Below are 27,634 nucleotides of genomic sequence, written 5' to 3'. Positions count from 1 at the left end.
CTTACAGTTTTACTAGAATTCTCAGTATAACCTCATCGAGGACTAGGTACTCTACTGTTTGGTGGACTCATACAAACTAACAATTATTATCAGAGTAGGTTTCTCCTATCAGGCTAACACCTAGGAAGGATCCTTATGGCTGCTCCACCAAATTTTGAAGAAAGTCAATCTACATACCGACCACCCAGGTTCAATGGACAATACTATGGGTGGTGAAAAATAAGAATGCATGATTTTATCATGGCTGAGGATTCTGAGTTATGGGATGTCATATGTGACGATCCTTATGTTCCAACAAAGGTACTGGAGGAACATCCATTTTCAATGCCAAAAACCAATAAAGATTACACTGACGCAGACAAAAAAGTTATGAAGAAAAACTTTCATGCCAAGAAGATTCTGGTATGTGGAATAGGACCTGAAGAATATAATATAATTTCCGCTTGCGACACTGCTAAGGAGATATGGGAATCTTTGCAAACAGCTCATGAGGGAACCACCCAAGTAAAACAGTCTAAGATTGATATGTTCACCACTGAGTATGAACTCTTCAGGATGAAGGACGATGAATCAATTCAAGATATGCACACAAGATTCACTTCCATCATAAATGAGTTACACTCACTTGGTGAAACCATTCCTACAAACAAGCTAGTGAGGAAAATCCTCAATATTATGCCTAGCCCTTGGGAAAGCAAGGTGAATGCCATTACTGAATCAAAGGACTTGTAGGAGCTGACCATAGAAGAGCTGGTTGGAAATCTTAAGACCTACGAGATGAAGAGGAAGATAGACAGTCAAAGAAGAGAACCAAAGAAAGAAAAGAACCTGGTACTCAAAACTGATAGTAATGCCTCAAGTGAGGAAGACAGTGACATGGCCTACTTGACCAAAATATTTTAGAATATGGTCATAAGAAATAGAGAAATGCTAAAAAGGGGCAGCTCTAACAAACCAAAAAACCACGATCTCTATCATAAGTGTGGAAAGCCTGGACACTTCATCAAAGACTGTCCTCTCTTGAAGCAAGATTTGTCCTAGAACAACCTTGGAAAAGCAACAACGGGGAACTTGGTTCCCTTTAAGGACTTCAAAAGAAAGAGATCTGCTGACAATGTTGTGAAATAGGATCTTGCAGCATGGGGAAACTCCTCTAGTGAGTCTGAAGATGAAACTGATGTTGGTGATAGCTCTATGATGGCGGTTGAAGGCAAGGAAAATGAATAGGACTCAACTTTTGCTTTGATGGCCCAATCAGATGATGATGAATATGAGGACAACAAAGAGGTAAATTTTAGGAATGTTCAGAGAAATCTAAAATCCTACCCTCCTAAGAAATTTGTGTATTTAGCTAGCATATTGATTGATGCCTATCATAGTCTTGTTGAGGATAGGGATTCCTTGACCTTAGAACTAGGAGAAACTAAACAAACTAAACATGACTCAGTGGCTGAAGTTATTGACCATAAGGAAACCATTAAAAACTTCAGAGAAGAAAGAAATGATCTCTTGGCAGAAATTACAGACCTAAGGGAAACAATAGAGAGACCAAGGACTAAGTCCAAACCTGGAAAGTCTAGAAAAGGAAAAGAGATAGCCAGTGAGGAACACATTAGGCTTGAAAATGAGTTGAAAGCTATGAGAACTAGGATGTGTGTTGAAACTGCGAATAACAAGCACATCCTAACTGATCTAGAAAGAGTAAAAAATGATCTTGATAAGTCCCTAAAGTGGACCTGGTCCTCAAAAGCTATCACTGCCATGTACACTAATAATGGTGTTAACAGGCAGGGAATAGAGTCCCAAAGGGAGAAAACTCCCTACAACTCTCACAGCAGGTACATCACTATTTCTGATAACTGGCTTTGTACCCACTGTGGGGACAATGGGCACTTCAAAGAAAATTTCCAGGCTAGGGTTCAATCTGTTCAGAAAACAAAGTGTTTGCTAAAAAAATGACTACAAAAGAGGGACCAGGTTCCACTCACAAAAAGCACACATTATCTGCATGGACTAAGAGAGCTCTTATTCATCCTCTTGTCTACTACAAGGGACCCAAACTTTCTTGAGTTCCTAAAACTAACTCTTGATCTTCTTGTGCAGGGAACAGTAAAAAAAAGTGGTCAACAATAGTTCATGGATAGTGGGTGTTCAAAACACATGACTGGGAACATTATGGACTTTCTTTCACTAAAAGCCCTGCAGGGAGGGAGTGTATCCTTTGGCAATGGGAAAAAGGGGTACATTCTTGGAGTTGGAAGAGTCGGGAAGTCACTCACTCAGTCTATTGAAAATATGTACTATGTCAATGGCCTTAAGTACAGTCTCTTGAGCGTCTCTCAGATCTGTGATAAAGGAAACAAGGTGGAATTCTTGTCCAAGATATGTACAGTTACGAATCAAGTAACTGGTGAAGTGGTACTTGTGGCCAAGAGATACAAGAACATCTATGTTGCTGATTTTGAGTCCTTACAAAGTGGTGATCTGAGTTGTCTGAAAGCTGTTGATGATGATGCTGAACTATGGTACAGAAGACTAGGGCACACATGCTTTTCTCTTCTGAACAAACTAATTCAGAAGGACCTGGTCCATGGTCTGCCCATGTCAAAGTTCAAGGTGCAAAAGGTTTGTGATGCCTGTGCTAGAGGAAAACACATAAAGTCTTCTTTAAGTCTAAGAAGGATATGAGCACCTCAAAGCCACTTGAGCTTCTGCATATGGACCTATGTGGTCCTATGAGAGTGCAAAGCTGGGGAGGAAAAAGATACATTTTTGTGATAGTGGATGACTACTCCAGATTCACATGGATTCTGTTTCTTAGAACTAAAGATGAAACCTTTGAGGTGTTTATGGCCTTTGTGAAGAAAATCCAGGTGAAGATGGAGTCTAGAGTAGCGTGCATTAGATCAGATCATGGAACAGAATTTGACAATGTCAAGTTTGATTAGTTCTGCAATGAAAATGACATCACTCACAACTTTTCAACTCCCAAAACTCCCCAGCAAAATGAAGTAGTAGAAAGGAAGAACAGAACTTTGGAAGAGATGGCAAGAACAATGTTGATCGATAGTGGAATTGTAAAGAACTTCTGGGCTGAAGCGGTCAACACTGCCTGCTACTTGGTGAATAGGTGCATGATCAGATCACTCTTGAACAAAACCCCATATGAGCTGCTGAACGGAAGGAAACCCGAGCTGACTCACCTAAGAACATCTGGATGCAAATGCTATGTTCTCAATAATAGAAAGGATCAACTTGGTAAATTTGATGCCAAGAATGATGAAGGAATATTTCTGGGCTACTCTTCTAAAAGCAAGGCTTACAAAATATACAATAAGCGGACTCAATGTGTTGAGGAAAGTGTTTATGTTATTTTTGATGAGTCTTATCCATCCTGTGAGAAGAGTGCTGACGAAGATCAAGATGGAGAACCCTTACTAGTCCCTGGTGAAGTCATTGACATGATAAATGGAAAGGCAAATATGATGAGCCAAGTAAAAGAACTGAGTGAAGACAATGATGACTCATCTTCAATGGAACCAGGTAATTCAATTGCAACCACTGAAGCTGAAGAAAGAATGGTTGATGTAGTTCAGGGTACTCCACTAGCACCTGATAGAAGAACACAGGAAAACCAGTCAAATGTACCCACACTCTCTATAAATGAACCCCCGACTTCTAACTGGAGACACAAAAGCTCACATTCTCTTGACAACATAATTACCCCTCTAAATTCCGAAGTACAAACCAGGTCAAAAGCAAAAAATTCACTTGCCTTTTCAGCATTTCTCTCCTAAATAGAACCCAAGAATATCAAGGAAGCCTTGACAGATGAGAATTGGATTACGGCCATGCAAGATGAGTTACATCAGTTTGAAAGGAACAATGTCTGGCACCTAGTACCCAGACCCTCAAATCAAACCATTATAGGAACCAGGTGGATATTCAGGTACAAGCTTGATGAATATGGAAATAACACAAGGAACAAGGCCAGACTAGTGGTTTAAGGCTACATTCAGGAGGAAGGGATTGACTATGATGAAACATTTGCTCCAGTCGCTCGCATGGAAGCTATTAAAATTCTAATCACTTTTGCATCTCATATGGAATTCACCTTGTTCCAAATGGATGTCAAAAGTGCATTTCTGAATGGACTTCTAAAGGAAGAAGTCTATGTGAAGCAACCTCAAGGGTTTGAATGTCATGAACACCCTGAATATGTGTTTAAACTGGACAAAGCATTATGTGGGCTGAAGCCGGCTCCTCGAGCTTGGTATGAAAGACTGTTAAAATTCCTCTTGGAAAATGGCTTTAAAAAAGGGAAGATTGACAACACCATGTTCCTAAAGAAATGGCGAAGGAACTTACTCATTGTTCAGGTCTATGTTGATGATATCATTTTTAGGGCAACAACTGATTCTCTGTGTGATGACTTTGCAAAACCCATGGGAAGTGAGTTTGAAATGAGTATGATGGGGGAACTGAACTTCTTCTTGGGTCTTCAAGTAAAACAGTCTCCAAAGGGTACATTTATTTGTCAGCAAAAATACATCAGGGAGCTCTTGAAGAGGTTTGACATAGAAGCATCAAAGGTGATAGACTTTCCCTTTGCTACGGCCACTCGACTAACATGGATGAAACTGGGACTCCTGTGAATCAAACCATGTATAAAGGCATTATTGGGTCTCTTCTCTATCTTACTGCCAGTAAACCTGATATTGTCTTCAGTGTGGGGCTATGTGCAAGGTTTCAATCAAATCCCAAGGAATCTCATTTGAAGCGGCCAAAAGAATTCTGAGATATCTTAAAGAAACACAGGACATGGTTCTTTTTTATCCCTCAAGTGACAGTTTTAATCTCATTGGATATGCTGATGCATACTATGCAGGATATCTTGTGGATAGGAAAAGACTTATAGAATGGCTCACTTACTAGGTTCATGTCTCATCTCTTGGAGAACAAGGAAGCAAAACTCAGTGTCTCTTTCAACAGCTGAAGCAGAATATATAGTCGCAACATCCTGCTGTGCTCAACTTTTATGGATTAAGAAGCAACTGGAGGACTTTGGGGTACTCACTGAGAGTGTGCCCCTTCTATGTGATAACACCAGTGCACTCAACATGGCCAAGAATCCAGTTCAACATAAAAGGACCAAGAATATTGATGTGAGACATCACTTTCTGAGGGACAATGTGGAGAAAGGGTTGATATGTATGAATTTTTGTAGCACAGAAGACCAAATTGCAGACATCTTTACCAAGGCATTAAGTAGGGAACACTTTGAAAGAAATAAAGTGAAGTTGGGGCTTTTAAAGCCCAATTAAGAACCTGATTCCTCATTATTTGGCTATGAAAAATCACCTTCAGGAAAAACTAGATAAAAGTGTTTTCTGGCCATGTCTAACTCACTTCAATACCATTGCAGGTAAACACACATGATGAGTATAAAAGCTGTAGATGCAGTGCATGGATGATAAAAGAGGATTTGATACTTTCAAATAACAAGTCAAGAACCTTGTTCTTGTACAAAAGGTTAGTAGTTTTGTGCATTCTTTAATACACGTCTTAAAAAGGGTACAAAACACAACGGCCATGTCATCCAACTTTTTAGAATCTGTTGTCACGTCTCTTCACTTCAAATTGTTCCATCTCCCTTTGAAACGTTGCATTTCTCCACGTCTAACTATCGTTTCAGAACCGGTCCCTATCTCTCTCTTCATAATTATCCATTCTTAATAAAAAAAACCTCTGTTCTCCCAAAAACCATAAGTCCTCCATTAGAACTTCCCAAAGCACCTTCACTCCATCTTTCCATGGCTGACACAAACTTCGACCTCCATGCCTCAGTCATACCTATTACTGAAAAACCTATGGAGTCCTCCATCTCTTCAGAGTCTTTTATAACCACCCCTACTCTCCCTGCTAAATCACACCTCACCCTAATTCTCTACCTCCTTCTATTTCAGAAAACCCTAAAAATACTGATTCGTCCTCTCTATATTCTCAGATACCCACTAATCAACGAACAAATGAAGAACAAAGTCAAAGGCATGAGGTCATAGAGGGTTCCGCCATTGTTACTACAGATTCCGTGGTGGCACTAGTGGTGATTGAGAAAGACAATGTTTTAACCATCTTTGTAGTGTTTGCTGACGGTGTTCTTCAGGAGATAATCACTCAAAAATATGCGGTACAGGGTATAGGGGAAAAGGAGCTATAGTGCCAGCTGAGGACGCTGCACTAGCAGAAGCTATTGGGCTCTCACATAAGGAAACTGATCCCTCTCAGGAGGACCTAGGTCAGGGCTCTCATTCCCAGGACAGTTCTACTCCTGCATTTGATGTTGTGCCTCTGGAAATTCAAGCTCCTGAGATGAGGTCAAGTGATGAGGAGGATCTAGATAACCTGGCTCTCGATGCGTTCATCGCTAAGCGGAGGGTTGTGTCCACTCCTGAGTCTTCCACCAAATGACCTACTACCAGGCTGTAAGCTAAGGTGGCCTACGACTCTACCCTTCAAAAGAGCAAAAAAAGCAGTAAGAATCAAAGGAGGAAACTGGTGAAAGATAATGTGCCTGTAAGTGATAAGGCGATCCCTATGGTGGAGGTGGATGAGGAAACACCAGATGAACCTGGTTCACTGGTTAGACAGTCTCAGAAAAAGAAGCAGCCTGCTTCAATAGAGAAGGCCTCAACCTCTAGTTCCAAGTTGAAGGATATTGTGAGTGAGTTTTCGATGTCTGATGAGGATGTGTTAGTTAAATCCAAGAGCAAAGAGAAATCAAGTGGTGGGAAGTCTGGCAAATGAAAGTCTGAAAATGTTCAGGAGACTGGTTTTGTGAAGAGGATGCGAAGTGAAGTCAGCCTTGGCTCAGAACACCTGAGGCACCAAAAGGTTCTACTAGGTCGCACGTTTGACCTAGCAATCTCTAAGATGGTTGGTATACGCCAAATTCTTGAAATGGTCGAGTTTCAACGATGGGGGCATCTATTCCAAATAGATGCACCCAAAGCATATGAGGATGAGGCACAAATCTTCTTTGCTAGCCTCTTTCCCATTGAGACTGATCACATTTGTGCTTTGGTGAATGGAGTAGATATAGTGTTCGATGTAAAGTTGCTTGAAGAAATTCTTAAAGTTCCTACAGTTGGTGTGTCTAGTGTAAAGGATGTGTGTCCGTTTAACTTCAGAAATGCCGTGATAAAAGTAATTCAAACCAAAAGGGGGACTAGATCCATAAGAAGGCGTTACTCCTTGTGTATCAGCTGCTTTTCGAATTGGTAAACAAAGTTCTATTGCCTCGTGCTGAGAGGAGGTCCGTGACTTCTAAGTCTGACTTGTTTTTTGATGGAGCAACTGGATAGCTTTACTCCTGTAAGCCTGCCTGCTATTATGATTAAACACATGCAAAAGGTAGCCAGCTTCAAAGATGGTAATCATGGGCTTCCCTATGGGTTTTTGCTTACGCGAGTGTTTAAGTTCTTTGAGATGCCACTGGGGTAAAGCAAGTTGGGGACTAAGAAGCAGACTTTCTCACAGACAACATTGGAAGAATGCGAGTACATAGAGAAGAATGGGGGAGGGGGTAGGAAGTACATCAACCGTCTCACAGCTTATTAATGCTCAGAATAATGCAGCAGAGGAGATTCGTTGGTTGAAGGCCAGGAATATTATCCTGGAAGGTCAGAAAGCCCAAGGGGTTCCGGTGTCAAATGATGAAGTAGCTCATTTGACAAAAGAGAATATTGATCTCAGGGCGTAAGTAGAGAACCTGAAAGCAGAACTGCTCAATAAGCAAAAGTCGGTCAATGCCCGAATAGACCTTGTTCTCCAAATACTTGCTGCAGCTTCCAAGCCCTCTACTCCTAGTTCCCCCTAAGTACCCCTTCAGTGACCAGTTTCTAGAAATATCCTTTAAGTTTTTCTTTTGTTTGTCTTGGCAGATGTTTTGTTTTCTTTTTGATGTGGTTGGGATAAAACAGTACTGCTTCCATTTTAACAGTCCAATGTTGCCTTTGCTTTTTAAGCCAAGGCATATTAAGTTTTATTAATTTTAAATATATCCCCTTTTATTATCTCATTGCTTAAATTCTATGTTTCTCTTCTCTATCATGTTGTGTGCACATATGTGGCATGAGTTAGCTCGACTAGACTTCTTTATGTTGTTTATCTGTTTGGGCATTTTTAATGATGCCAAAAAAGGGAATAAATAATTCATAAAATCAGGAGAAACTAATGAGAAATAAGAAAGGCATAAAGTCAGGGGGAACTTGTGGAACTTGTGTTCCCTTGTTACTTAATCTGGTTCATCTTACCCTAAATAACAACGTTATCTATTTAAGTTTGTCATCATCAAAAAGGGGGAAATTGATAAGGTTTTCAATATCTTTGATTTGTATTTTGATGATCTAACAAACATTGTCAAGAACCAAATAGGGAACCTGACGTACTTGGGTTGCACTGCAAGTTAATAGATTCAAGCTCAATGTGAACTGCTAAAGCTCCAGGGGATAGAGAACCAAATAAGGACCTGATACCCTTGTTGTTCCCTCATAACAGTACGAGGTCAATGGGACACAGCTGGAAGATGTGACTGCTTGCACTGCACTATTTCCAGTGTCCACTTATTCCTTGACCAACTAAAGTGCTTACATCATTTCAAGTGATGTCATCAAGGTGTACCAACAATGAGTTTATATCAAAACATCACTTGAACATTTCTGGTTCTCATTAAAGCATTTTGCAAAAAAGAGAAATCAATTCTCACGAGCTTGAAGAACAAAGTTAAATGCTACTACGGACCAGTTCCTAAAGTTAGTATTTTGTTTTCCTTAGTTGAGTTGTAACTTTGTGATTGTTCTTATTGTATCTCCTAAACTGCTTAGCCAAAAGCGTAGATAAGGAACACTCTTGTAAAATCAGTAAACTCTCTGAGTTTATGTTGTGACTAGGATTAGTCATAAGTTAAAGTCTTTGTTACTAGAGAGTGACAAAGTGGATTGTGGTGAGAGTATCACAAGTTAGTCAAAGTCTTGGTAACTAGAGAGTGACAAAGTAACTTGTGGTGAGAGTACCATAAGTTAGTTGAGTTGAATCCTTTTTAATAGAGTTATTACAAAGTGGCTTGTAATAGGTGTTTACAAGTTAGTGAAGTTGAAAGCCTACAGGTGTAGGTCATGGTTTTTGTCCCCTTGAGTTAGGATTTTTTCACATAAAAATCATGTGTCTTATCTACTTACAGTTTTACTAGAATTCTCAGTATAATCTCATAGAGGACCAGGTACTCTACTGTTTGGTGAAATCAAACAAACTAACAAAGCTGGTCGAAATGTTAACCCGTCATAGTTCGAACGAGGTCGAACTCTTCATTTTGGCAATGGCCCTTTGATATTAGGCTAGATTTATGTCATTTGACGATTGTTTTGCCTAAACTTGATTATGTTTCAATGCTCTAATATAATTAAATGATGAAAAATGAGCTCTAAATTATGTTGCAGGAATGAGGAGCTTGTATGAGGCCTTAAAGCTGTGATTGGAGCTACATTGAAGCAAGAAAGACCCCTAGGAGCTGAGTAAGCGAGAAGACGAGAAAAAGAATCGACCAAATGAAGGACTGGACTAGCGCGCCCACTAGCGCAACCGCGCTAGCCCAGATGGTCAAGGCAGAATGGTAGGCTACTAGCGCGGCCATTAGCGCGCCCACGTGCGCGGTCGCGCTAACCCAGTTCCAGAAAATAATTCTCAGGGGTAAATTTGGAAGTCTGGGGGCAAATTCACTTATCCTATAGAAGGTCAAGCTTGCCCAAAGGGGGTGTGTGCAGCTTTTGATAGCTGAGAGCAAGAAAAGGAAAGGCAAGAGGAAAGGAGGAGTATTCTACATCAAGTTCTTCTCTTCTTCCTTTTGTTTTTATGATTTGTAATGAATTTGATTATTGTGATGAACATCATTGTTATGAGTAGCTAACTCTTTTAATCTAAGGTTTTGGGTGAACCCGTTGTGGATGAACTTGTTGTTATATTAATATAGTTTTGAGTTGGTTGTTAATCTCTATTTGTTCAACTACGTTTTGATTTTGGTTAGTTAAAAGGATCCTTAATTAGCCGTTCCTATTTATTATGTATATGATTGAGAGAGAGTGCATATTTAGGTAATTGTTTGAACAACATCACTCCCGGAGTATAGGCGAGAGTCATAACCGAGGGTTTAGAGGTTGGAGTAGAGATAACGATACCTCGGGTACGATCTAAGTGAGCTGTAATGCGAATCTAGCTAGCGTAGCTTGAGAGAGTGCGTTTAGTAAATTATCATAATTACTTGAGAGAGTGTTATGATAGATGGAGAATTCACGATCGATAGACTTTTAAGCTATAAGAAACATACAACTAAGGAATTCAACAATGGGGGAAACCATTACCTTAGACTTTTATTCCAATTGTCTATAACTGCGTGTTAGTTAATCTTCGTTTATTAATTCTGTTAGTTGTAGTAGTGACCATAACACCGCTTGTTATTCACAAAGTTTGAGAAGGTTGACTAATAAGAATTTAGTACTTTAAAGGCTTCTCTTGATACGTTAATTCCTTGTGGGATTCGACATGGGGCATAATACCCCGGATTATATTTGCAACGCCCGCTTTGTCTTTTAATAGACACAGTTGAGCGTGATCAAATTTTGGCGTCGTTGCCAGGGAATTAACAGTATCATCAATTACGATTGAAAGAAGTACAAAAATTCTTAATGTAGTTAGTTTTCTCTATACCCAATTTTTACATCGAAATTTTTAACGTTTGTCGACTTGGTTGCACAGGTGCATGCCTAGAAACGCATCAAGAACTGGTGAAGTATTATCAGATCCCGAGAAAGTTTTCAAGGCCTTGAACTGAGCCAACCGAAAAAACAGACAACAACAAATAAATGACCCATTAGAAACAACAATGGGAGATCACGAAGAACACCCAGCTGTACCAATAGCTCCAATGGCACCTGTTGTGCCCGAGGCGGCTCACTATGACTGGGCACAACCCACAACTGAAAATCTGGCCACCTCAATTTTAGTCCCGCAAATACAAGCTGGATCATTCCAAATCACGAATAACATGTTGCATTTGTTGCAAAACAAGGGACTATTTTCGGGGACACAAGCCGAAGATCCTCAACAACACTTGAAATTTTTTATGTCAATCTGCAAAACCCAAAGGCGGCCTAATGTAACTCTAGAAGCAATCAAATTGCTATTATTCCTATTTTCAGTGATAGGAGCTGCTCAGACATGGTTAAACTCACTCTCCATAAATTCCATAACAACTTGGGAGGAGTTAGTCAGGCAATTCGTGAACAAGTTCCACCCCCCAACAAAACCGCGCAACAGATTGATGACATTTTGAGTTTTAAACAGAGACCAACGAAAATATTGCATGAAACATGAGAGCGTTTTAAAGGGATGCTGGTCATATGTCCGCACCATGGCATTCCAGATTTGGTGTTGGGACAGCGGTTCTACATAGGATTGTCAGATAGCGTGAAGAACATTGTTGATGCTTTAGCTGGTGGAGCATTTTTGAGTAAAACATAGAGAGAAGGTCAAGGTCTGCTTGACAAGATGGCGCAGAATTTGGGATGGATAAACAGAAATGCACCTATCACTCTAGTGGTGCACTCAGTGTCTCTAGATCCATCCAATTCAATGGCTGAAAATATGGCCATCTTATTGACACAGATGAGCATACTCACCAAAAAGGTGGAAGAGTCAGGGAAAAAACAGCAGGTACATATTGTAGATACTACTAATGGGGGCGTGTGCACATCTTGCATTAGTCAGCCAATTGGTAACCAGTGGAATGCAGAACACGATTATCAGCACTACCCTGAAGATATGAATTATGTGTCTAATTATGGAGGTTAGAGACAGGGTGGTCAGAGTTGGGGTCAGTAGAATCAGTAGTACAGGCCATCCCCATCACAATTCAACAGTGGGAATATGGGAGGTATGAGACCCCCCAACAATATATCACCTTACCCAAGGCCACAGGGATACAATAATAAGAATCAACAGCAGGGGTATCACCCTCCTCAGCAGCAGTATAGTGGAAGGCAAGAAGATGGGTTTGCTAGACTTGAAGCAATGATGTAACAGGTTATTGGGTCTAATGCAAAGATTAGTGAGAGAGTAGATGCACATGATTCAGCGATCAAGAATATTGAAATGCAGATGGGCCAAATTTCGATGTCTCTAAACAATCGCCCTCATGGAACACTACCTGCAGATACCCAGGTAAATCCAAAAGATCAAGTCCCGAAGCAGCTGATGGTGGTGAGCCTACGTAATGGCAGAGATTTGGATGTCGAGCAAGAAAGGTCTCGAGAATCCAGAGAGGCTGAGACACTCATATCAGTGCCCATTGAGTTGGATGAATCAACGAAACTGACAGATGTGACAGTCCAGCCTACCTAGGAAGAAAGTAGCATTCAAATGGAGACCGAGAAAGAAGTTGAGATAGCACAGGAACCAGTGGTTGATGTGGCAGCTGATAAAGATCGATCCCAAATGATTGGGAAGAAGAGACCTCCTACACCCTTCCCTCAGAGGCTAGCTAAGTACCAAAAAGAGGAGCAATACAAGAAGTTCTTGGAGATGCTAAAACAAATCCAGGTAAATATTCCTTTAATTGATGCTTTGAAAGAGATGCCTGGGTATGCAAAAATGATGAAGGACTTAATGTCCCGAAAATTTGATTTCCAAGATTTGGCCACAGTTACTCTTACTCAAACCTGTAGTGCAGTGGTGACTAGACCAATTGCGAAAAAGTTGTCTGACCCAGGGAGCTTTACAATCTCATGCACTATTGGTGATTTTGCCTTTGCTAAAGTATTGTGTGATCTAGGGGCCAGCATTAATCTTATGCCCATGGAAATTTATAAGAGGCTATATATTGGAAGAGCTAGACCCACCTCTATGTTGTTGTCGCTGGCTGACAGGACGGTAAAGCGACTCTCTAGTATTCTGGATGATGTGTTGATTCAGGTAGGGAAATTTGTGTTCCCTGTAGATTTTGAAATCTTAGACTGTAAAGTGGATGACGAGATTCTCATATTTTTGGGAAGACCCATTCATGTCCACGGGTAGAGCTTTAATTGATTGTGAAACTAGGGAGTTAAAGATGAGGTTGAACAATGAAGAGATAACATTCAACGTGCAGAAATCTATGAGGTGACCAAGTGAATTCTCCAATTGCTCTCTTATTGATGTCGTGGATGTAATCGTAGAGACCGATGATGAACGGCTGACTATTGAAGACCCCCTCGCCGCGTGTATAATGAATTTAGATGAGGTAAAGGGAGAAGAACTGGCTGGATGGGTGATGGCATTAAAGGGTAGAGGGTTCTGGGATAGAAATCTTGAATTTGAGCCCTTGCACTTGGAAAACAGAGAAACTCCTCCAGCCAAGCCATCAATCGAAGAACCACCAAAGCTGGAGTTAAAGTCATTGCCAACCCATCTCAAGTATGAGTTTTTTGGACCTGACTCCACATTACCTGTTATTATCTCATCTAGTTTGTTAGATATGCAGGCTCAACAACTTCTACAGGTACTCAAGGAGTGTAAAACTGCCATTGGATGGACCATGGCAAACATAAAAGGGATCAACCCCGCATACTGTATGCATAAAATTCTACTGGAAGAGGGACACAAACCTTCTGGGGAACACCAAAGAAGGTTGAACCCCAATATGAAGGAAGTAGTGAATAAAGAAGTGATCAAGTGGTTAGATGCGGGAATCATTTTCCCAATTTCTGACAGTAGGTGGGTTAGCCCAGTTCAATGTGTACCTAAAAAGGGTGGCATAATGGTAGTTAAGAATGATAACAACGAATTGATCTCTACAAGAACTGTCACAGGCTGGAGAATTTGCATGGATTATAGAAAGCTAAATCTAGCCACCTGGAAGGACCACTTCCCACAACCTTTCATTGATCAGATGTTAGATAGATTGACAGGGATGCCACACTTCTATTTTCTAGATGGATACTCAGGGTACAACCAGATTTCTATTGCCCCGGAGGATAGGGAAAAGACTTCATTTACTTGCCCTTACTGAGTGTTTGCCTTCAGGATAATGCCATTTGGACTTTGTAATGCGCCTACAACATTCCAACGGTGCATGATGGCCATTTTCACAGACATGGTATAAGACATTATGGAGGTCTTCATGGACGACTTCTCAGTGGTGGGAAATTCGTTCGATGAATGCCTAGCAAATTTAACCTGTGTACTGAAGAGGTGCATCGAGACGAATCTAGTGTTGAATTGGGAGAAGTGCCATTTCATGGTACAAGAAGGAATCGTCTTGGGGCACTTAGTGTCGCGTAAATGGATTGAGGTGGACAGAGCCAAAGTCGACGTGATAGAAAAACTTCCACCTTCCACATCAGTCAAGGCTATTCATAGCTTCCTGGGACACGTTGGATTCTACCGGCGATTCATCAAGGACTTTTCCAAGATCGCCAATCCCCTCTGTAAGCTGCTCGAAAAATATAACCTATTTATGGTTTATGATGATTGTAGGGTGGATTTTGAGGAACTAAAGAAGCGGTTAGTCACAGCACCGATTATAGTTGCTCCCGACTGGGAGTAACCGTTTGAACTCATGTGTGATGCTAGTGACTACGCTGTGGGAGCCGTGTTAGGACAGTGCAAGGATAAGGTAATGCACCCTATTTACTATGCAAGTAGGACGTTGAGTGGTGCTCAGCAGAATTACACGATAACTGAAAAAGAAATGTTGGCTGTTGTGTTCGCCTTTGATAAGTTCAGGTCTTACTTGATCGGGTCGAAGGTTATCGTGTACACAGATCACGCAACCATTCAGTATTTAGTTGATAAAAAAGAGTCCAAGCCGCACCTAATTCATTGGGTGCTGCTTCTGGAAGAGTTTGACTTGGAGATTCGTGACCATAAGGGCATGGAGAACCAAGTCGCTGATCATTTGTCACGCCTTGAAGGTGCTGAAAATGCAACTGAGTCTGAGGATATTCTGGAAACCTTTCTAGACGAGCAGCTGCTAGCCACAAGTATGGAAGATGTGCCATGGTATGCTGATATTGCAAACTATTTGGCATGTGGCATTGAACCATATGAACTCTCCTATGTTCAAAAGAAATGATTTTATCGTAACTGCCAAAACTACTACTAGGATGAACCGCATTTGTTTAGAATTTGCATTGATAACATGATCCAGAGATGCATCCCCGAGATAGAACAATGTTTTGTTTTGTAGGCTTGTCACGCGTCACCTTATGAAGGACATTTTGGAGGAGTTCGGATAGCAGCGAAGGTGTTAGAGGTCGGGTTCTACTAGCCAACAATCTTTAAGGATGCTCACCAATGGGTAATGGGTTGCAACGAATGCCAAAGAACGGGCAACATATCCCGTAGACATGAGATGCCAATGAATCCAATTCAGCAAGTTGAGGTATTAGATGTCTGGGGAATTGATTTCCTAGGTCCCTTCGTCAGTTCTTACGACAATAAGTACATACTTGTTGCGGTAGATTATGTATCCAAATGTGTGGAAGCTGCAGCATTCCCCACCAATGATTCGAGAGTGGTGGTGGGGTTCTTGAAGAAGAATATATTCACCCGATTTGGGATTCCGAGAGCCATCATTAGTGACGGGGGAACACACTTTTGCAATCGTGTCTTTGAGAAGTTGCTGGCTAAATATGACATGCACCACAAGGTGGCGACCCTGTATCACCCTCAAACAAGCGGGAAGGTAGAGGTCTCAAACATGAGATCAAGAGTGTGCTTACTAAAACTGTAAACTCCACAAGAACTGATTGGGCGAAAAAGCTTGACGATGCACTCTGGGCCTATAGGACTGCATTCAAAACACCTATTGGTATGTCACCGTAGGCCTGTCACCTACCTGTGGAGATAGAACATTGAGCTTGGTGGGCACTAAAGCAATTGAACATGAACCCTGATGAGGCTGGAGAAAATCGACTGACAAAGTTGCATGAGTTGGAGGAATTCAGATATCATGCCTTTGAAAGCACGAGACTCTACAAGGAAAGAATGAAGAGGCTGCATGACAAACACATTGTGGACAGAAATTTCAAACCCGGAGACAAGGTATTATTGTACAATTCAAGGTTGATATTGTTTCCTGGTAAGCTTAAGTCCCGATGGTCTGGGCCATTCAGGGTGACCGAAGTGTTCCCGTCTGGGGCTGTGGAGATAACCAGTAAAGATAGCACTAACACCTTCAAGGTTAATGGACAATGACTCAAATTGTATGTGGGGATGGATAAAACGAAAGAGTTGTCTGTTATACTTCTCATTGAACCACAAAGGTCGATCGAGCCTTAAATACGCTTGATCTACGTCGTGCCATGACGTTAACTAAGGCGCTGGTCGGGAGGCAACCCGACGGTAGTAGTAGTGGTTAATTGTGAGTTTTTGAAAATGTTAACCAATGCAGGTGACAATGGGCGGGTGATAAGGCAATCGAAAATGGAAAAATTAGGTGAAAAGTATAAAAACGAATTCGAAGCCCAGTAGTGCGGCCGCGCTCATGAACGCGCTACTAGCCGCGCTACTAGCGCGATCCCGCTCTTGAACGCGCTAATTTGGCAAAACATTCTGCATGGACCGCGCTACTAGCAAGATCGTGCTAGTGGCCGCGCTAATTTGGCAAAACTTTCTGCTTTGGCCGTGCTAGACTAGCGCAATCGCGCATTTGGCCGCACTACGAACGCGCTATTTAAGCCCTTATAACTGATGATTTTTCACTTGTTCTAATTTTTTTTATGATTAAATTTCCTCTTTTTCTTTAGTCTAAATTCCCCCCCCCCCATCTAATAACCCACATCTAACAAACCCTCCCCCCACCAAACCACACGCCCTAAAAACTTCAAAAACCCTCCCCAATCTCTCACAATTCAATTTCTTTTCTTCTTTAGCTCCCCTATTCCAGAAAATTTTCATCTCTTTCAAGTTTCTCTAAGTCTCCAACAACATTCCCCTTTAACCCTCTTCTCTACTCCTCACTCTCACTACATGTATGTTACTCTTGTTTCAATTTTCTTTGTTTGTTTTCACATAATTTTGCAGATTTTTGTGTGTTTAAGTGTGCTTTCTTTTTTATGGTTATTTTTTTTATTTGTTTGTTAGTAGTAAATTTGGTAATAATTATTGTAGTATTTGTGGGTGGTGCGAATTGTAGAGTGTTGTTTTACTTGAATTGTGACCTTTGGAAGATTTGGTAGTGGGTTCATGTTGTAAATTGCTTTGAATGGGTTGTGAGTGCCTAATGCCTACAAGGTGTTTGTGAAAAGGACTCAATAAGTGTAATTATGTAATTGTGACCACATATGCGTGTGAAGTCTGAGTAATCGCAGTGCGTCACAATTTTTGGTGTTGGGAGGTACTTATTTGTTCCCGTTTTTCAGGTATCATGGCTCCATCGAAGAAACGCCGCACCACCGGTCCATCTTCTAGCAGAGAAGCCAGCTCATCCAGGACATGCGAGGCTGCCACTAAACGCCCTTTTGATAATAACAAATTTGTCTCGGCTAAAGCCCAGAACCGTTTTGCTGAGAAGGCTTCGAAAAAGCCAATTCCTGAGAGGGGTATTGACATCCGATCGCTCCAGCGAAATTGCCCTCACATGTACGATGAGCTGATGAGAACGGGGCTACAAACATAGATTAATGAGCCCGGTGAGGGTAATGTAATGTTTGTGAGGGAATTTTACGCCAACGTGCCTGAGCATGACAATGACATCGTCACAGTACGACGGAAAGCGGTGAATGCCTCTGTTGAGGCGATAAGGACAACATACCAGCTACCCCCTCTTATGATTGATTATGATGACTTTTATGAGTATGGCCGTAACCCAACACATGAAAAGTAATAGCGATTCTTTGAAACAATATGTGCACCGGGGAAAGATGTGGTTTGGATGCAATATGGTGAGAAGTTCCACTCCTCCGCACTCACTTTTGAAGCAAAATGCTGGCTGTATCTCATCAACAATCGTTTGATTCCATCCCACAATACTACAGAGATAAATGGGCCCAGAGTTGCTTTGATTTGGTGCTTCGTCAATGGACACAACTTCGACGTGGCTAAAGTAATACATGACGAGATGTTCATCGGCAGCCGAATAAAAAGGTATGGATTCTTCTTCCCTTCTTTAATAACTCAGCTTTGCAGGGATGCTCGAGTGCCCGAAAATCTAGTTGCAGATGGGCTCATAAAAAAAGGACAGCAAGTTTTGAGCGAACAAAGTAACCATGGGTAAGGAGCTAGCAGCAATAGAGGAAGAGAGTAGTGGTAGCTCTGACAACTCAGACGACGAGGATGAAGAAGCAGAGAATGTGAGGGCCGAACCCCAGGCCCCAGAGCACGCTGTAAAAGCTGCAGTACCATCTAGGGCATCCACATCTTCACAGCCACGCAAGAGCACCCGCATGACCAATTTGGAACAAGATATGGCTGGGTTACGTACTTCAGTCACAGATTTAGGTGCCCATGTTGAGGTGGTGGCTGACAGGCAGGTGAAGTCTGAAAAGAAGTTCTTAGGTTGGTTGAGAGCTCTGGGACGCGCGTGCAACATGAACCCAGACACCATCTCTGACCAGGAGTGAGCCTTCAGGGAAGTACCTCTACCTCACGTGCGTGGCCGCGCTAACCCAGTTCCGGAAAATAATTCTCAGGGGTAAATTTGGAAGTCTGGGGGCAAATTCACTTAACCTATAGAAGGTCAAGCTCGCCCAAAGGGGGGGTGTGCAGCTTTTGATAGCTGAGAGCAAGAAAAGGAAAGGCAAGAGGCAAGGAGTATTTTACATCAAGTTCTTCTCTTCTTCCTTTTGTTTTTATGATTTGTAATGAATTTGATTATTGTGATAAACATCATTTTTATGAGTAGCTAACTCTTTTAATCTAAGGTTTTGGGTGAACCCGTTGTGGATGAACTTGTTGTTATATTAATATAGTTTTGAGTTGGTTGTTAATCTCTATTTGTTCAACTACGTTTTGATTTTGGTTAGTTGAAAGGATCCTCAATTAGCCGTGCCTATTTATTATGTATCTGCTTGAGAGAGAGTGCATATTTAGGTAATTTTTTGAACAACATCACTCCCGGAGTATAGGCGAGAGTCATAACCGAGGGTTTAGAGGTTGGAGTAGAGATAACGATACCTTGGATGCGATCTAAGTGAGCTGTAATGCGAATCTAGCTAGCGTAGCTTGAGAGAGTGCGTCTAGTAAATTATCATAATTACTTGATAGAGAGTTATGATAGATGGAGAGTTCATGATCGATAGAGGCAACTAAATCGAAGCTATAAGAAACATACAACTAAGGAATTCAACAATGGGGGAAACCATTACCTTAGACCTTTATTCCAATTATCTACAATTGTGTGTTAGTTAATCTTTGTTTATTAATTCTGTTAGGTGTAGTAGTGACCATAACACCACTTGTTATTCACAAAGTTTGAGAAGGTTGACTAATAAGAATTTAGTACTTTAAAGTCTTCTCTTGATACGTTAATTCCTTGTGGGATTCGACATGGGGCATAATACCCCGGATTATATTTGCAATGCCCGCTTAGTATTTTAATAGACACAGTTGAGCGTCATCAAGTATCACAAGTTAGTCAAAGTCTTTGTAACTAGAGAGTGACAAAGTGACTTGTGGTGAGAGTATCATAAGTTAGTTGAGTTGAATCCTTTGTAATTGAGTTATTACAAAGTGGCTTGTAATAGGTGTTTACAAGTCAGTGAAGTTGAAAGCCTACAGGTGTAGGTCATGGTTTTTGTCCCCTTGAGTTGGGATTTTTCCACGTAAAAATCATGTGTCTTATCTACTTACAGTTTTACTAGAATTCTCAGTATAATCTCATAGAGGACCAGGTACTCTACTGTTTGGTGAAATCATACAAACTAACAGAGTTGGTCGAAATGTTAACCCGTCATAGTTCGAACGAGGTCGAACTTTTCATTTTGGCAATGGCCCTTGGTCGTAGGGGTGTTATTTCGAGTTGGTCGAAATGTAACCCGTCATAGCTCGAACGAGATCGAACTCTTCATTTTGGCAATGGCCCTTGGCCGTAGGGGTGTTATTTTGAGCTGGTCGAAATGTTAACCCGTCATAGTTTGAACGAGGTCGAACTCTTCATTTTGGCGATGGCCCTTGGCCGTATGGGTGTTATTTTGAGCTGGTTGAAATGTTAACCCATCGTAGTTCGAACGAGGTCGAACTCTTCATTTTTCAATGATTAGTAGAGAGTTAAATGTTCGAGTAAAATATTGCTTTATTTCATTTATTGGAGTATTGTACATGTCAGTTTCATACACATCGGAGAAGTTTTCTTGTATCTAGTCCCTTCATCGTTCGACCTGGAGATATCATCGGCAATCGGGGCGATAAATTATACTTTGAACTTTGAGACGTCCCCTTCGTTGCCTCGTTAAAACCTCCCCGAGAAAACCTAATTGGGACAAAAGCCGGGTGAGGGAAAAAGAGTACGACTTAAGTGGCGTCATTTTTCAGAAGTGGAAATACTTGAGGTGGGTGATATTCCAGTTGTTTTATAGTAGTTTTCCCTCTATTGTTTCTAGTTGGAATGCCCCTTTACTTGTCGCCGCTGTAATTTTATATGGTCCGTCCTAGTTGGTTCCTAATTTCCTTCTTTTTCTTTGGCCGCTTATGTTTTGGACTTGAGGATGTAGTCTCCGACTTTAAGCGCACGTATTTTGGCTTTCTTGTTGTAGTACCTTTCCGCCTATTATTTTTGGGCTACCATTCTTACATAAGCCATATCTCTCCATTCCTCTACTTCATCGAGGTCCTGTATTCTGTTTTCGTCGTTGCTTGATCCACTTTCGTTGGAGTATCTAAGGCTAGGTTCTCCGATTTCAATGGGTATAATGGCGTCAGTCGACAGACCAATGAATATGGCATTTCACCTGTGCTGGTCTTAGGCGTGGTGCGGTAGGCCCATAATACTTCTGGTAGCAGCTCCGGCCACCGTTCTTTGGCGTCCTCGAGCTTCTTCTTTAGTATATTCAATATTGTTTTGTTAGAGGATCCTACCTGACTGTTGCTAACTAGATGATATGGCGTGGAGAGTATCCGCTTGATGCGCCATTTGTCAAAGAACTCGGTCGTCTTTCTTCCAACGAACCGAGGTCCATTGTCGCAGCTGATTTCTTTGCAGATGCCGAAACGGCATATGATATTTTTCCATATGAAGGCGATGACTTCCTGTTCACGTATTTGGGCGAACGCACCTGCTTCCACCCATTTGGAAAAGTAGTCAGTTAAAACTAAAAGGAAACGTGTCTTACCTCGACCCGTCGGGGGAGGTCCGACAATGTCCATTCCCCATTTGATGAACGGCCATAGCACGGTGACGGAGTGTAGGAGCTCGCCCGCTTGGTGAATCATTGGCGCGTACTTTTGGCATTGCTCGCAATTCTTGACGTACTCCACTGCTTCTTTTTTCATAGTGGGCCAGTAGTATCCTGCCCGAATGAGGCATCTAATGAGGGCTCGGTTTCCTGTAAGGGCACCGCAATGACCTTCGTGTACTTCTTTGAGAACACACCTTGTTTGATTTGGTCCCGGGCATTTGACCAAAGGGCCGCCGAACGTCCTTTTGTAAAGATTGTTGTTTTTGAGACTATACCTGGCTTCCTGCATTCGAAGCTTTTTGGCTTCTTTTTTGTTTTGTAAAGTGTTCCTTCCTGCAAATATGTCATAATACGGTTTCACCAATCCCAAGTTAAATTTATAGAATGTACCTCTACTTGGTCTATTGACAAATGGAAGAGGGTGACCATATTTTCCTTGGTGATGTTTTTGGTTGCTGCTGCTAGTTTGGCGAGGCCATCTACTTCGATGTTCTGTGTACGCGGTATCTGATCGAGTTGGCATTCGTTGAATTATGGCAGCAGCTTATGGATTTCGGCTTGGTATTTCTGTAGCCTTTGTTCCATGATTTGGAAAGTCCCAGTAACTTGATTAACGACGAGTTGTGAGTCGCACCTGAGGACGACTCGCCGTGTACCATATTTGAGGGCCAGTTTCAATCCTGCAATTATGACCTCATACTCGGCCTCATTGTATCGGGGCACCATATGGACTGACGAATTACTTCGCCCGTAGGGACTTCGAGTACGAGTCCCAGTCCAGATCCCGATGCATTAGATGCGCCGTCAGTGTAGAGGACCCAAAGGTAGGGTTGCTCAAGATAGGTGCAGAGTGCTTCTTGCTCGACCTCGGCAATATTTTGGCACTGAAGTCGGCGACGAATTCGGCGAGTACCTGCAAATTTATCGGTGTTCACGGCTAATAGGTGATATCATGATCGCTTAATTCTATGGCCCATTTGGCTAATCTTCCCGACAGTTCGGGCTTATACAAGATACTCCTAAGGGGAAAGGTCGTCACCACCGATATGGGGTGACATTGAAAATATGGTCTAAGCTTTTGTGAAGTTACGACCAACGCTAGAGCCAGTTTCTCGAGGTGGGGGTACCTCGTTTAGGCATTAATCAAAGTTTTGCTAATATAATAAATCGGGGATTGTGTACCTTTGTTTTCGTGGACCAGAACTGCACTCACTATGACTTCTAAGACGGCCAGGTAGATTAGAAGGCGTTCATCAAGGTCTGCTTTAGCGAGTAGTGGCGGTGAGGACAAGTACGCTTTTAGCTTTCTCAGGGCCTCGATGCAGTCTGAATTCCACTGAAGCCCATTGTCCTTCCTTGGTATGTTAAAGAATTTATGGCATCTGTCGGATGACCGCGAGATAAACCTTGACAGGGCGGCTATCCGGCCCGTCAGTTTTTTACCTATTTTTTGCTGGTTAGTATTTCAGGTATTCCTTCGATGGCTTTGATATGGTCTGGATTGACCTCGATGCCTCTTTGTGATACCAAAAAACCGAGGAATTTCCCCGAGGTTATGCCGAAGGTGCATTTTTCGGGATTTAGCTTCATTCCATACTGCCTTAATATGCTGAAGGCCTCTGTAAGGTGGTCAATAGTCTTCTTTCTTTTTGGATTTGATCAGCATATCGTCGATGTAAACCTACATTGTCTTGCCGAGTTGGTCTTTAAACATTTTTGTGACCAATCTCTGGTATGCTGCCCCCACATTCTTTAACCCGAATGGTATGACTTTGTAGCAGTATGTTCCCTGGCGGGTGATGAAAGTGATTTTTTCCTGGTCTTCTTCCTCCATGAGTATTTGGTTGTAACCCGAATACGCATCCAAAAAGCTTAGTAGTCTGTGCCTTTCCGTTGTATCGATGAGTTGGTCGATATGGGGCAATGGAAAAGAATTTTTCGGGCAAGCCTTATTTAGGTCTGTGAAATCAATGCACATCCGCCATTTCTCGTTTTTTTTTTTTTACCATGAGTACATTTGAAACTCATTGGGGATATTTCGATTCTCTGATAGAACCGTTGCTGAGTAGCTTATCGACTTCAGCGTTGATGGCCTCATTTATTGCGGCATTGAATTTTCTCCTCATCTGTCGCACCGACGGAGATAGTGGGTCGACATTCAGCTTATGCGTGGCGATGTCCTTTGGATTCCTAGCATATCTGAATGGGAGAAGGCAAACAGGTCGGGCATTGTTAGTTAAAAATTTACGGAATATACCTAGTTTTGAGAGGTTGTGTCCGATATAGGCCTATTTTATGCTATCGTTGCTATCTAGTTGGATGGGGTCGAGATCCTCGATGGTTGACTCGGCGGCCTCTACGATGTCATGGTCTTTAATAATGTCTGTTTGCGCGTTAGGTTTGGTTCCCGACGCTGCTAATTGCTATTGTAAGCACGTGATTTTTGCCCTATGAAAGAATTACTCCCAAAAAATTCAAAATAAAACGATTTTTCCTTGGTGTGCAATTTTTGAATTTTTGTGGTATTTTTGTATAATTATTGTATTTTTTTCTGTGAATGTTTATTTGTTTAAATTAATAAAAATATAAAATATGTCGCATTTTCATTTAGTATTTAAGTTTGTTTTACAAAAAATGAGAAAATCATAAAAAATAATGTATGTTGCATTTTAGCATTTAACGTCTAAATTGTGCGATTTTATCGTTAATTGCTATTTAAATGTGTGATAATAGTTATTGGGAATTATTTAGTATTTTTGATAAGTTAATTTAGTTTATAACTTAATTTAGAATTTTAGTTTTATTAATTAGAAAATAGAATAAAATAGAGCAAAAAATATAAAGAAAATCGGAATTGGGCCTCTTCTCCAAATTTCAAACCACAGGCCCAAAAAATACTCAACCTTCCCCACGACCCAGTCCATTTCAAACCGGGTCGACCCAGTCCATAACCCAAATACCCAACACCCCTATTATCTTACATTTCATAAAAGAAAACAAAAACAAAAACAAAAGAAAAACCTAAACCTAAAAACTAACCATCCGCCCCCCCCCCCTCTCTTCTTCTTCCTCTCTTTCTCCTCCTACCCCAAGCTCCTCCTATGGCAGCCCTTCCCCCTCACACCCCCCCCCGGTCCTTCACCTTCAACACACACACAGACACAGGCTGCTGTTTCCTCTTCGTCTTCGTCCTCGTTTCAGCTGCGTCAAGCTTGAGCTCAAGCAGCCATGGCTTCCCCTCTCGCTGTTGTGTCTTCTTCATCCTTCGTAATGTTGCTACGTCGTGCCACTGATGCCATGGCTGCATCCACCTGCTGCTGCCCGCTGCGTCTTCTTCGTCGCTACTGCTGCCTCGACGAGCTGCTGTTGCGTCTTCTTCATTCTTCGTGCTGCTGCTGCGTCGTGCCACTGCTGCCATGGCCACCTGATGCTGCCCGCTGCTTCTTCTTTGTCGCTACTGCTGCCTCGACGAGCTGCTGCTGCGTCTTCTTCATCCTTCACTGCTGCTGTTGTCCGCTGCTTCCTTCTTCAAGTTCTTCGATGGTCCGTTCGGGGTCGTCTTCGGCGTCGAATTGTTTTGGTGCGATAATCGCTTCCGGACGGATTTGTTTTCATTCAAGTTCTTCGTCGTTCCGATCCGGTTAGTTGGTGTAAGTTTCGTTTCTGTCCGTAATTTGTTTGATATTTTTCGGATTTGAAATCAAATATGTTTGATATTAACTTCATGTTCATCATTTTTTTTATCTTTCTTCAGTTTGTTTCATTCATTTTTCTTGTTTATTTTTAGGTAGAAATTGATTAGCTTAATTATAATGTTGTTAGATTTAAGTTGAAGATTCAATTAATTATTTTTCAGTTTGTTTTATTAATTTAAAAGGATTTAATTTTAATATAGAAGAGTGTTAGTTTAAATTGCTTGAATCTGTTGTTTGTTGTTTAATATAGATTTAATTCGTGTTCATTTTGTTTGAAATTCGTTTTTAATTCAGTGATTTAATGTGAGTTTATGTTTTGGTTTTTAATTTTTGATTTAGTTTGAATCATGTATCTTTATTGTATTTTGTTGGATTTAATTTGAAGATCAATTGATTATTTGAGTTTAGTGATTTGAATCTGTATATTTATTTTTGTTTAAGTTTGATTTGAATTTGAGCTCATGCTTTGAATATATTTGTTTGTTATTATTGGTGAATCTGAAAATAGATTTGTTGTTTAAAAAGATTGTTCAATCAAAATAATTCAAGTTGTTTCTTGTTGTTCATCATATAGTTTGAGTTTGTTCATAAAATCCGATTAGAAATTGGTTATAGCTGCTATATTTTGGTTAGAATTGATCAGTTGAACTTGTTATAGCTGACGGGGTGGATTGGTAAATTACAATGTTTTCAGGGTCAAAATGGTAATTTCAGTAAGGTCAGAGGGGTATTTTTGGAATTAAAATTCTGAACAATTATTTATTTTGAGTGCTCTGTCAATTAAGATTAAAATAATATTAAAATAATCAATAATTGGGGGACAAGATATAATGGTGGGGAATAATGCAATTGTTTAATATAAGCATGGGGAAGAAGATATAATGGGGGGAGGATAATGTACTTGTTTAATCAAAAGTGGGGAACAAGACATAGTGGGATTGTGGGGCTCAAGAAAAGTTGTTTAAATAAGTAATAATTGTATTTTTTTATGTAGTAGTGGGTTTGGTAGGAGAAAGTGGTTGTTTTATTAATTGATTAAAGGGTTTGGGATGGAAGATAAAAAGAGAGACTTGATCAGATTTTAGAGGGGGGACAGAAAAAAGAGAAAATAGAGAGAAAAAAGATAGAGAAAAAAAAGGGAGCTGAATATTGAAGAGAGAGAAAAAATTCCGAAAATATTAAGACTTCCAAACATACAAATAAAAACATTTTGGAAATTAAAAGATAGAGTAGTATACACCTGATATACAATTTAAATATTCTGATATACGGATTCAGAAATTAAGGGTTGAACATTAATTAGTCTTTCAAATCTGAAAAGATTCCCTTGGCTTCTGTCAGTTGATTGTTGTCAGTGTTTCTGAATTTTTATCTTGATTTTAAAATCTGTCACTGGTTTCTCGTTGCTGGTTGTTACTGGTTGCTGGGTGTTGCTATTGTTGCATGCTACTGAATTTCTGCTGATCTCCCTTTTCTTTTGCTTCCAATATCAGGTACACAACTGACACGTTGATTATTGTAAACTGAAACATGAAGCATGAATACGAAAATGAAGGGTTGAAGTTCTAAATTTATTTTAATTATATTCTGAATTTTATTTGTATATATAAATTATTTAGCTTACTCTAATCAGAATCATGTAGCTGTTTAATATATATAGTGGAACATCTGACGATAGCTTAACGGACGAACTATCTATATATTGCCTAAAAATAAATAAATGGTGTAGTAACTTCGTCTAGTTAATCCGTTATTGTTGGATGATTACCATGTCTCAAAAGCACGTTAGTTCATCAAGCGAATAGACCATTTTGGAACTTGTAGGAATATTGTTTAGTTAAATACTATTGGTTAATTTCAACATGTAAGTGGTTTAGAATTAAAATTAGATTGTTAAGTTTTTTTTTTATTTGACAAACTGTGAACATGCCTAGTATAATGTAACTAGGTAGTAACATGTGAATAAAATGTCTCAGGTCTAGTTTATGTTATACACGTTGGGCCTGGGCCCGCATTGGCAACGGACTGTCCTGTTTGCATCATTTTCAGATTTTATGAATCATATTCGAAACCCAACTATAACAACTCAAGCATGTAAATAAATTAAGACATTTTCTCTTTCATTTTGTAGAGACAAATTTAATAGAGAAAAATGTAGGCATTTTAGGACTGTCCTTTAAAAATAAATGAGATGAGCCTCGCCCAATAAAACGCACCAATTGCGGGGCCCTCAATAAATGTTTAATTGAATATTTAGAATTCGGGATGGACTGTTTAGTGAATTTCACTGCCTTCCCCAAAGATAATAACGCGTTAAACTCTTTAGGCGCGATTTAATTAATCTTACCTTCTTAAAACTCGGGTGCACATTTATGTGACCCAAATCCAAATCTCAACGGAGTCGAAATGTGTCTCCAATCACTGGTACATGGATTGTGACGTGGTCCGATATGCATGTCCATGACGTTGCAAATTCCTTAAAGAATAAGACTGAGATGAGCCTCGCCAAATAAA

At 40.7% G+C, this 27,634-nt stretch overlaps 3 protein-coding genes and 1 non-coding gene across 4 annotated transcripts; 3 read left to right on the top strand and 1 right to left on the bottom strand.

Annotated features, from left to right (window-relative positions):
* The first annotated feature begins 240 nt into the window (after window positions 1-240).
* On the top strand, window positions 241-732 carry LOC138884060 (uncharacterized). The gene has a single exon (XM_070164800.1). The coding sequence runs from the start codon at window positions 241-243 to the stop codon at window positions 730-732; it is 492 nt and encodes a 163-aa protein (XP_070020901.1).
* Window positions 733-2,295: 1,563 nt separating this feature from the next.
* On the top strand, window positions 2,296-4,935 carry LOC138884054 (uncharacterized). The gene is made up of 4 exons (XM_070164795.1): window positions 2,296-2,625; window positions 2,949-3,644; window positions 4,257-4,592; window positions 4,729-4,935. Exons 1-4 carry the CDS (start codon window positions 2,296-2,298, stop codon window positions 4,933-4,935), a joined length of 1,569 nt encoding a protein of 522 aa, XP_070020896.1.
* Window positions 4,936-11,364: 6,429 nt separating this feature from the next.
* Window positions 11,365-11,471, bottom strand: LOC138886580 (small nucleolar RNA R71). The gene has a single exon (XR_011405630.1). It is a non-coding gene; the product is annotated as a small nucleolar RNA R71 (small nucleolar RNA).
* A 1,000-nt stretch (window positions 11,472-12,471) lies between these two features.
* Window positions 12,472-13,125, top strand: LOC138884049 (uncharacterized). Its single transcript, XM_070164789.1, has 2 exons — window positions 12,472-12,692; window positions 12,777-13,125. The coding sequence occupies exons 1-2, from the start codon at window positions 12,472-12,474 to the stop codon at window positions 13,123-13,125; spliced, it is 570 nt and encodes a 189-aa protein (XP_070020890.1).
* Window positions 13,126-27,634: the final 14,509 nt, after the last annotated feature.

This window comes from Nicotiana sylvestris, chromosome 2 (genome assembly GCF_000393655.2).
Source record: "Nicotiana sylvestris chromosome 2, ASM39365v2, whole genome shotgun sequence".
Taxonomy (NCBI): domain Eukaryota; kingdom Viridiplantae; phylum Streptophyta; class Magnoliopsida; order Solanales; family Solanaceae; genus Nicotiana; species Nicotiana sylvestris.
Note: the sequence above shows the minus strand (reverse complement) of the source record. Positions and strands in the feature narration are given on the sequence as shown.

What these genes read in the sequence shown, in the direction of transcription:
- LOC138884060 (XM_070164800.1), top strand. Translation starts at nt 241, where the DNA reads ATGGCTGAGGATTCTGAGTTATGGGATGTCATATGTGACGATCCTTAT.
- LOC138884054 (XM_070164795.1), top strand. Translation starts at nt 2,296, where the DNA reads ATGTACTATGTCAATGGCCTTAAGTACAGTCTCTTGAGCGTCTCTCAG. An exon ending in CACAGGAAAACCAGTCAAAT is followed by an intron (nt 3,645 to 4,256) that starts GTACCCACACTC and finishes TGTGGGCTGAAG; the next exon opens with CCGGCTCCTCGAGCTTGGTA. An exon ending in TTGACATAGAAGCATCAAAG is followed by an intron (nt 4,593 to 4,728) that starts GTGATAGACTTT and finishes TATTGTCTTCAG; the next exon opens with TGTGGGGCTATGTGCAAGGT.
- LOC138884049 (XM_070164789.1), top strand. Translation starts at nt 12,472, where the DNA reads ATGGAGACCGAGAAAGAAGTTGAGATAGCACAGGAACCAGTGGTTGAT. An exon ending in GCTTTGAAAGAGATGCCTGG is followed by an intron (nt 12,693 to 12,776) that starts GTATGCAAAAAT and finishes TCAAACCTGTAG; the next exon opens with TGCAGTGGTGACTAGACCAA.